Source organism: Notolabrus celidotus, unplaced genomic scaffold (assembly GCF_009762535.1).
Source record: "Notolabrus celidotus isolate fNotCel1 unplaced genomic scaffold, fNotCel1.pri scaffold_137_arrow_ctg1, whole genome shotgun sequence".
Lineage (NCBI taxonomy): Eukaryota > Metazoa > Chordata > Actinopteri > Labriformes > Labridae > Notolabrus > Notolabrus celidotus.
In genome coordinates, this window is record NW_023260015.1 from 146,272 (window position 1) to 156,954 (window position 10,683).

At 44.1% G+C, this 10,683-nt stretch overlaps 2 protein-coding genes across 2 annotated transcripts; both read right to left on the reverse strand.

Annotated features, from left to right (window-relative positions):
* Positions 1 to 2,308: 2,308 nt before the first annotated feature.
* Positions 2,309 to 10,461, reverse strand: LOC117808669 (tripartite motif-containing protein 16-like). Its single transcript, XM_034678359.1, has 2 exons — positions 10,212 to 10,461; positions 2,309 to 4,711 (listed from the first exon to the last, which is right to left on the reverse strand). The coding sequence occupies exon 2, from the start codon at positions 4,548 to 4,550 to the stop codon at positions 2,874 to 2,876; it is 1,677 nt and encodes a 558-aa protein (XP_034534250.1). The 5' UTR covers positions 4,551 to 4,711; positions 10,212 to 10,461; the 3' UTR covers positions 2,309 to 2,873.
* LOC117808680 (E3 ubiquitin-protein ligase TRIM41-like) lies at positions 7,335 to 10,229 on the reverse strand. Its single transcript, XM_034678369.1, has 3 exons — positions 9,717 to 10,229; positions 8,651 to 9,094; positions 7,335 to 8,570 (listed from the first exon to the last, which is right to left on the reverse strand). The coding sequence occupies exons 2-3, from the start codon at positions 8,945 to 8,947 to the stop codon at positions 7,986 to 7,988; spliced, it is 882 nt and encodes a 293-aa protein (XP_034534260.1). The 5' UTR covers positions 8,948 to 9,094; positions 9,717 to 10,229; the 3' UTR covers positions 7,335 to 7,985.
* Positions 10,462 to 10,683: the final 222 nt, after the last annotated feature.

Genomic DNA, 10,683 nt, shown 5'->3' on the forward strand with positions numbered 1-10,683 from the left:
ACGTATGAAAGGGAAGAGAGATATATTTTGATCAGGTGGAGCCCGAACCTTTCGGGAGACGACAGGATTTCAGGTTTAACTGCTTTCCACAGAGAGCAGCTTGTTACAAAAGACAGGGCGTGTAATCGTTCATAAATACAGCCTGCTTTTATCTCTTCATTATGCCTGAAGGATGTTTGCCAACTAGTGTGAATGGGACTACAAACACTAGTTGATCAAATACAGAGTCAGCTGTAGAGAGAACTCTTCCCCTTTCAGTTGATTTCCTTTAACAATGACCCAGAAATTGAATTTGTCTGCTTCCATGCACCATTAAACACCAAGTGCTCGATCCATGTGGAGGTCTCCAGGACCCAGGTCTCGGTCTTTGGTTTGTGCACATTCTTCAGGTGGTATTTTGGAGATTACTTCTTCGTCTGTTGACACAAACTTATGAAGTCCAAGGTTTCCCGTTCTGCACAATGCTCTCGACTCTTACCAAATGTATTTCTTCAGCAGGTGTCTTTACGCTTACTAAGCCATCATCAACATAGAAACTTCACTGGATAAACCTTATGGAATCTTCACTCAACTTTCATTGACCCTGTAATGCCAAATGCTTGATTCGGAAGTTGGCACACCCAGGGGAGGAAGACCCACCAAAAAGGTGGACTTTGATTCTGTACACCGATGGTTTGAAGTTCAGATCTAATGTGTCCAACAGAGGATCCTTAGGTAGTCTTGGTGTTTCGTTGCAACATGAAACTGAGGGAACAGTTGAGCCAGTTCTTAAAGCAGTTTCAGAAGTGTGGCCATTCTGTTGGAATGAATCCTCGTGTGAAGAGTGTTGGCAACTGGATCCTTTTGTTGCATGTTGTACACTCTGCTAGTTTTCTTTGTTTCTTGCAGTAAATATTTCTGGACACGGTGACTACTGAGAAAAGGGCAGTTGTAGTCCAGGTAAGACTGGAGGACAACCCAGAAAGTCTGGTGACAGCAGGATAGACTAGACCGGGAGAGACGGGCTGGTAACCCTACCTTTGAGTTTCACTCAGGGAAGAACCCGAACCATTCTACAGGACCGATCAAAACAAACGGCGTGAAGGCCCCCCAAGAGGGGGATTGGAAGAAGAGTCTACCAGGACGGATCAAATGGTACCAAACAAAAGGATAACGACTGACGAGATGTACAATGACACTTAGGGGGCTTCACATTCACATGGTAAGCAAGAGGTTTGGTGGTGTGAGACCTTGCACTGCCTCGAGTAGGGCCCAACTTTGCGGACGCAAGGCTTAAAGAGAGGTGGGAGAGTGAAGAAGGGAATGCTGGTGTCCCCCAAGATGGGAACCCAATAGCTTCCCCAAGCAACCCAGGAGTGGAGCCAGAAGCCAGAGTCTTTCCTTACGGAAAGGGGTGCAGAGTGACAAGACCATCATGACCATCGGTGGGAAAAACATCCCCCTCCTTGCAGCCGCACAGAGAAACAGTATAAGACCTGACTGCTCCATAAAACAGCAGGAAGATGCTCCTGTGTTGATTTTAAAAGAATGAGAGGAGACGTATCCTAACTTCAACTTCAGTCTGAGAAAGACGGTAAAAAAGGAGACGTATTCGGTGCGAGTGAATCCACAGCATCCATCGGCATTACAGCCATCCACAAGTTGATCAGGATGAAATCTAGAGGCAGCTCCACCACACTGAGTGACAGGAGGGACGGGGAGGACTCTGCTGCTCGTGCTGGCTTCATAGATCGAAATAAACAGAGCAAGGTCAACGTCTTTTCTCCGTCAGGATATTATACGAGATGAAATGTGCATTTTAACAACATAACAAACATTCAGCTCCGTAGCACTACATGTCTGAATAATTATATTAAAGTGACGTCACAAGACACCCACGTATACATGCAACATACTGAAAAAGTGTGTTTTGGAGGATATGTCCTCTTTAAATAGTTTGTCCAATGTTTGTCCAAAGTGACATTTAAAAGTTTGAATGAAAGAAATGTCCCTCAATGCCGTTCATGAAGGACACCTGTCTGAATGAAGTTAAGACTACAGGTGTAGGTGTGTTGGTGATGTGCATGGGTGTGTGAGACATGGTTCTGTTGTGGGTGTGATGAGAGATTACTACATGGTGGGTCATTCCCACTCTCTTGTATAAGTTTGAAACTTGGTCCAGCAGGTTTTTATGAAACCCTGGAATGAAATCAAGAAGTTCAGACTTTGTTCCTGTTTGTTTATTCAGGATGTAAACCTTCAGTTTGTTCACACATCCCATCAGTAAATCTGTTCAGAGACTCTTGTTCAATGATTTTCCACACAATCAGTTAGTTTGACCACAAAGTCTGTGTGTCATCTTTTTATTGATTAAGATCAGGATATTTACAGTCTCATTAAACCTCTTAGTGCCTCATTAAAACAGCAACATGTGCTCAGACAAACAAATCAAAGTCCATGTGATTACAGATTTCTTTACATGAAGTGGTGACAACAAAATATATCTGATAAATGAAAGTAGAAGAAGAAGTTTCAATTCTGTTTGAGCTACTTTACCCCCAAATACACAGAAAAGATCATTTCAACCACAAATAAATCTCAATGAGGGATTCAATGGAAAAGAAAAACAGTGACTGAAAAGTTGAAGTCTTATTATACTTCCTCTTTTTACTGGACATTACGTAATAGCATAAAGTTAAATTTAGCATCGCATAATCAGAAGCAAAACTCAAAACAACACAACAGATATTAAGACGTCAAAGTCCCACCCACATGTTTGATTGACAGGCGAGGAAATGCCACAACAATCATCTCTCAGCAACAAACAGGAAGACAAAACAAGTGGAAGAGTTAAAACACAAAACTGAACCCACTGTCCCTGAAATGACTTCAGTCTACTTCAGTTTACACAACTCAGCTGAGGATCCAGAAGAATAAATCCAGAGTCCAGCATGTAGAGGCTGAGTGAATGTGGTCTGGACTCTGTGGAGGAGAGTCATGGTTTCAGAGACGCTGTAGAAGGACAGAATACCTGCTCTGTGATCCAGGTACACTCCTACTCTGGAGGACTGAGGACCTGAGACAGGAGTCTTCACTTTGTTGTACCTAAAGTTATAACTGTTGTTGGAACAATATAAAGCCCAAGATTTGTCATTGTGTCCAAACACACATTCAGTAGAGTTCCCAGCTCTGCTGATATTCTTGTCTGCGACTGCTACATAAACTCCTCCTCTCCACTCCACCTCCCAGTAACAACGTCCAGTCAGACCCTCTCCACTCAGGACCTGACGGAAATCAGTAAATCTGTCTGCGTGACGAGAATAAGACAGATGTTGTCTCGTATATGTTGCTCTTCTGTTCCCATCAGATAATAACAGCTGTTTGTTAGCTGTGTTTGGATCCAATGTGATGTCACGTGAGTATTTTAAGAACTCAGCTCTGGTCTTGGGCTCTGGTTCTGGTCTTGGTTGTGGCAGTAAAACATCCACTTCAGTCCCTGTCTGTGAGATGTTTGTCCATCCCTCTCTCAGAACGTCCTGTAGTTTATCTTTGACTCCTGACACAGCCGCTGTCACATCCTTAAAGTACCTCAGAGGACGGGTCTTGATCCTGGATGAGTGTGTAGATCCACTGAGTCCTGACAGTGAGGGGTAGTCCTGTAGAAACTGGTTGTGGTCCTCTGTGTGTGCCAGCTTCTGCAGCTCAGCGTCTCTCCTCTTCAGCTCAGTGATCTCCTGCTCCAGCTTCTCCTGAAACTCTTTGACTTGACTCACTTCAGTTTCCTGCTGGGATCTGACCTGCTGCTTCACATCAGAGCGTCTTTTCTCCATGAGACGGATCAGCTCGGCGAACATCTCCTCACTGTGCTCCACTGCTTTATCAGCGGAGCCGTTGATAGCCTCCACCTCCTGTTGAAGCAGCTTCACATCTTTCTCTCTGTCCTGGATTCTCTGCTGGATGTTTAGTCGACTCCCCTCCAGCCCTCTCTGCCTCTCAGTCCTTTCTGCTGCAGCTGAGACCGTGTCGTGGCCTTTATGTTCGTCCACAGAGCAGAGATAACAGATAGACTGCTGATCAGTACGACAGAACATCTTCATCACCTCATCATGACGAGAGCAGACCTTCTCCTGGAGCTTCTTGGAGGGCTCCACCAGCTTGTGTTTCTTCAGTGGAGCTACTTCAAGATGAGGCTGAAGGTGTTTCTCACAGTAAGAAGCCAGACACTGCAGACAGGAGTTGTAGGCTTTCCGTTTCCTCCCGGTGCAGACGTCACAGGCCACATCTTCAGGTCCAGCATAGCAGTGATCAGCAGGAGCAGCTTGGAGTCCAGTCTTCTTCAGCTCCTCCACTAAATCTGCTAACATGGTGTTTTTCCTCAGGACAGGCCTCGGTCTAAAGACCTGTCTGCACTGAGGACAGCTGTAGTCTCTCTTCTCATCCTCTCCATCCCAGTGACTTTTAATACAGTTCATGCAGTAGCTGTGTCCACAGGAGGTAGTCACTGGATCCTTCAGCAGACCCAGACAGATGGAACAGCAGAACCTCCCTCGGTCCAGCTGGTTCTGATCCATTTCTCCTCTCAGTGACGGTCAAAGAGTTCCTCTAACTCCAGATAGAAACAGTGTCTGAGCTCTGATGGATGACAGCCGTCTGCACTTGTTGACTCTCTGCAGTGAATGAGGTTTTAGAGCTCCAGGATGTCATGCTATGCTGTTCACACCCATTCTCACAGCTGCTGACGTATGAAAGGGAAGAGAGACATATTTTGATCAGGTGGAGCCCGAACGTTTAGGGAGAGGACAGGATTTCAGGTTTAACTGCGTTCCACAGAGAGCAGCTTGTTACACAAGACAGGGCGAGTCCATGATTTCCCAGTGAACACAGCCCGCTCTTTATGAGTCCAACTTTGAAAAGGAGTGCTCAACATTTTATATGGCGTTCTAACTTTTCTTGGGAATTGGGGTTGATTCTCAGTTTTAGTAAGTTCCCTTTTTGGCCCTTGGCGTCTTCCATTTGAGGACATTTAAATAGAGTTAAGACTACAGGTGTTCACACATCCCATCAGTAAATCTGTTCAGAGACTCTTGTTCAATGATTTTCCACACAATCAGTTAGTTTGACCACAAAGTCTGTGTGTCATCTTTTTATTGATTAAGATCAGGATATTTACAGTCTCATTAAACCTCTTAGTGCCTCATTAAAACAGCAACATGTGCTCAGACAAACAAAAAAATGAAAAATGTTAAAGATTGAAGTTATTACAAACTCCCCTGTTGGCTCCATATGATCCAGGCTCTTCACTTTCTGCCTCTGGTTAAAAAGCACTGATGATAGTATGGGGATGATAACCTGCACTTTTAACATTTAACCCTCTCACTTCCACTCTTTGCAACATCATCTCATGCTGCCCTTAAAAAAGTCTGCCAATGTTGTTGCCTTTGTCTTTGGGTGATAATTTTGTTTGTAGGTCGAGTTAACAGGCCAACTTACAAACTTTTCTGCAAGCTCATCTCCCAGTTTTGGTGGACCAGGTTTGTCAAGGAAGAAGCAAAACGTAATGATTACTCGTTATAATATTTCAAACCCGTTGATAATCCATATATTGTCTTGTCAGGGGTCAGGCCCCACTGCTAAACAGGATGATCCCGACGTCCTTCTCCACACGTATGTTTTCCAGCTCCCCCAAAGCTCCCCACACCAGATGAGATATACTGGGGTATTACTACTAGTGTTCATTTTGGTGGCTATTTTAGATTTAGTCTTAGTCTTAGTCTTTATGCCTGTTAGTTTTAGTCACATTTTAGTCTTTTAAGCCCTTTATAGTTTGAGTCGACGGAAACTCAAAACATTTTAGTCTTTGATTTTTGCCAAATCATTTTCTCTCTTTAAAATAATTCATGTAGTGGATCAGATATCAGTATCAGGGTTATACCAAGTGTTAAAATAGTCAACACTCTTTTAACACTTTTGTGTGATATCTTAAGTTTAATGATTCACCCTCTCACTGCTAAAAAGTAAAAAAGAAACATTCTTGATGTGACCACTGAAGATATTTTGATTCTCTTGGTTCAAATAAAAATGCCATAAACACAAAATAAGGACTGTATTGCACATTTACGACGGTCCTTGAATGCACCTGCAGTGACAGGCACACTGGACAGACAGTCAGTTCATGGCACTCTGAAATGCATCTTCATCTTTGATGACGAGGAGTTGATCCAAACTTACTAAATGTGTCTGATGTTTCACCAAACTGGATTGAATCAAGCTGTAGACGCCAAGCTTTTTACGGTAACTACGGCAACAACGTCAAACATCAAATATTAAACAGACGTCCCCCCGGTTGTGTCTTTGTCACTAACGCACACCGGGGGGTAAAAATCCTCAATGAAGATGAGACAGATGCATGGAGGTGAGGAGAGCTGGTTCATAAAGCACACCTGCTGCAGGTAGAGACCAAGCTAACACTGAGCCCCTCAGATAAGAACTCAGCCTGTCACAGGAAGTCATCACGCCATCTTTAAAGACGCACAGCACAGGGGGAAACATGGATTCAACATGTCCGACGGTCGGCCACTAAAGCTCCAAACCAGCGCGAGCACCAGCCAGGAAATACTACCCGGTTCGCATTGATCGAAAAGGGGTAAAAGAGTACCATCTCTACTCCAAGACCCCTCCAGGTTACAATGTTACAATATTACGATGTCATTTAGCAGACCCTTTTATCCAAAGCGACGTACATATGAGAACAAGAACAACACAAGCAAAGATCTAGACAAGAGGAAACAAGATCAGTAAGAGTTACAAAGTGCTTCAAGTCCATTTGGGTGCAGGTACTGCCAAGCAGTGTAAAGGCAATGCACAAAGTATATAAGGAACATCTACGAAGGAGATCACATCTATGAAGGAACCAAACCATTTAAGACCTTCCATTATCATCATCAACAATTAACATCACCACAATAATGACCAAAGTACCAAGTGCTGGGTCACTCCAGACCTGAACACAGAGTCCCAGAGTAGAGCAGGACAGTGGAGTCAACTTTAGCTGGACAACATGGTCTGCCACTGGGGACAACAGTGGAGAACAGTCTAGCTAAGTGCATAGTGCTTCCTAAAGAGCTGGGTCTTTAGCTGTCTTTTGAAAGTAGAGAGGGACTCTGCAGATCGAATTGAGTTGGCCAATTCATTCCACCATTTAGGGGCAACAGAAGAGAAGAGTCCAGCTAGTGATTTTGAGGCCTTGTGTGCTGGAAGCACTAGGCGCTTTTCAGAGGCTGAGTGTAGCGGGCGAGAAGGGCAGTAGACCTGGATGAGGGGTTCCAGGTAAACTGGAGCGGTTTTGGTACTGCTTTGTAAGTCATGATTAGAGTTTTGTATCTGATGCGAGCTGCAACTGGAAGCCAGTGTAGCGAAATGAGCAGGTGTCTGAGCTCCCAACTCCATCTCTAGAGGTGCTTCTCCATCAGAAGTTCCAGGAACTAAAGGATTGCTGTGGCCCATTGTTGTCTGCTTTTCCATCCTTAAGTCCCGTGAAGATTATGACAATCAGGCCAGTGATGTGTTGAGAAAAAAAAGGAATTGCACTACACCGCCAGACCAGTAGAGGGCAGTAAGAAAGAGACGGGCCATTTAACAAAGACACCATAGAAGAAGACTGGAATAAGAACACTGCGGATACTCTACCAATCAGAAACGTTCAGCATAACAGACCCTGTTCCCAAAATCCCGGACCTTTTGGAAAGAACTACTCAAAAACTAAATTTAGGCCCTGGTTCCTGTAGTCAAAACAACTCAAAAGGTCCCTAGTTCCTGGGTAAAGTTCCTGCAGTTGAAAAGCACCTTAAGGCTGAACAGAGCCACCCAGTGAGGAAGGACATTGCGGCCACTTTATCCAGGATCCCATTCTTGAATCACTACCCATAGGATCAGTTTCAGACCACGAGATACTTGGACTGCTTCACCTAAGCCCCCCCCAAACAATGTTCCTATCCCTCACATGACTTCTATTTCAGTTTACAAAACTCAGCTGTGTCTCCAACAGAAAAGTAATAAAGATAAAGTCCAGCATGTAGAGGCTGAGTGAATGTGGTCTGGACTCTGTGGAGGAGAGTCATGGTTTCAGAGACGCTGTAGTAGGACAGAGTACCTGCACTGTGATCCAGGTACACTCCTACTCTGCAGGACTGAGGACCTGAGACAGGTGTTTGGAGAGTGTTGTAAGAAAACTCATACCTGTTGTCGTCACAATCTAAAGCCCAAGATTTGTCATTGTGTCCAAACAAACATTCATTAGAGGTTCCTGCTCTGCTGATGTTCTTGTATGCGACTGCTACAGAAGCTCCAGCTACTCCTCTCCACTCCACCTCCCAGTAACAACGTCCAGTCAGGCCCTCTCCACTCAGGACATGAAGATAATCAGTGAATCTGTCTGGGTGACTAGAATAAGACTGATGTTGATCCATTACTGTTGCTCTTCTGTTCCCATCAGATAATAACAGCAGTGTGTTCACTGTGTTTGGATCCAGTGTGATGTCACGAGAATATTTCAAGAACTCAGCTCTGGTCTTGGGCTCGGGTTCTGGTCGGGTCTGTGAAAATAAAACATCCACTTCAGTCACTGTCTGTAAGATATCTGTCCATTTCTCTGCTGGATGTTTAGTGGACTCACCTCGAGCTCTCTCTGCCTCTTGGCTCTTTTTGCGGCAGGAGCAGCTTGGAGTCCAGTCTTCTTCAGCTCCTCCACTAAATCTGCTAACATGGTGTTTATCCTCAGGACAGGCCTCGGTCTAAAGACCTGTCTGCACTGAGGACAGCTGTAGACTCTCTTCTCATCCTCTCCATCCCAGTGACTTTTAATACAGTTCATGCAGTAGCTGTGTCCACAGGAGGTAGTCACCGGATCCTTTAGTAGACCCTGACAGATGGAACAGCAGAGTCTCTCTCGGTCCAGCTGGTTCTGATCCATTTCTCCTCTCAGTGACGGTCAAAGAGTTCCTCTAACTCCAGATAGACACAGTGTCTGAGCTCTGATGGATGACAGCCGTCTGCACTTGTTGACTAGTTTTCAGAGCTCAAGGATGTCATGCTATGCTGTTCACTCCCATTCTCACAGCTGCTGACGTATGAAAGGGAGGGAAGAGAGACATATTTTGATCAGGTGGAGAGGACAGGACTAACTGCGTTCCACAGAGAGCAGCTTGTTACAAAAGACAGGGCGTGTAATCTTTTATAATTATATACGACAGAGGTTTTCAGCTGCTCAACAGTTCAGGGTCTGCTGTGTCGTGTTCTTTGTTTCATGATGCTCCAAATGTTTTCAATGGGGGACGAGTCAGGACTGCAGGCAGGCCAGTTCGGCACCTGGACTCTTCTACTACAGAGCCATGCTGTTGCTGCAGAATGCGGTTTAGCCTTGTGAAGCAGCCCTTGGCATCAAGAATCACAGATTAGAGTTCTGGATGAGACAACCTCTTAATTTGTCATCAAGCACTGTGAAACTAAAAGGGAATCAAGTGAGAAAATAAGCTATAAAATTCATTTCAACATCAATATAAAACAATTCATACACATTTAAGAAAGATTTGATTTACAGCTCATTGACAACATTTTAAATCCTACTTAAATGTAAAGATCTCATTTACACCAATGACATCCCTTTATGAAAAACCAACACAAACATTTAAATATACAGCTTATATTTTTATTTTAACGTGTAAACAAACAAACAAACGTACCTTTCTCCGCTTACCAACTTTCCTCCCGAGCCTGGAGAGCTGTGCCAAACATCACGCTGCGATCCAGAGCTGACGGTGTTAAACACGCGCGTCTATATTTCAATATAATCGAAAGACAAAGTAGAAACATACGGTGACGATCCCCCCGACGACACCTGCTCTGCGGTGTATCAGCCAAGCGGCAACCTCCGGTCTAAAAATATGAGTCCAATGCGGAAGTGCTGAAAACTGCAGTTCATCAAGGATCCACTTGAGGCTGGCTCCGGAAGTACCGGAAACCAGGGCTTCCCAAACTGTTCAGCCCGTGGCCCCCAAAATATAGGTGCCTCAAAACATTGGTTCAGAAACAGACAGGTTTTTATACAGTCTATGGTATCAGCTGAGCGTCCAGAGACACTGACAAATACTTAAAAACTAGTTCCAGGGCACCAGCTTCAAACCCCGAACATGAATAAGTAAGTGAGCATTTTAGTAGACTTAGTGTAAGGAACTTACCCATAGTTCATAGCATCGTGACGTGAAACACAGGATACAGAGGGGAAGTCTGGGAGCATGGAAATACCCAGTACCAAAATCAAAGCATATCCTAATCATAGTCAATCAGTACTGACTCCCATGGGTAACCCATGACTGACCGCCGTAAATGTTTTAAAAGCAGTTTTGGAATCCACAAAGGGATTTCACAACGCTCAGAGACCCAGTCCCACTGACCCAGTCTATGGTACGGACAAGCTAAGTTGCTATTGCTAAGTCTGTATCACTTTATGAAGCTTTTATTTTGGTATTTCCACTCGGCGGCAGGTTGAATTGCATATCAGCTAAATATAGGATCGTAGAGCAACATTTAACATTTAGATTTAATATTTAGATTTAACGTTGAACATTTATATTTAATATTTAGATTTAACGTTAAACATTTATATTTAATATTTATATTTAACATTTAGATTTAGATTTAACATTTAGA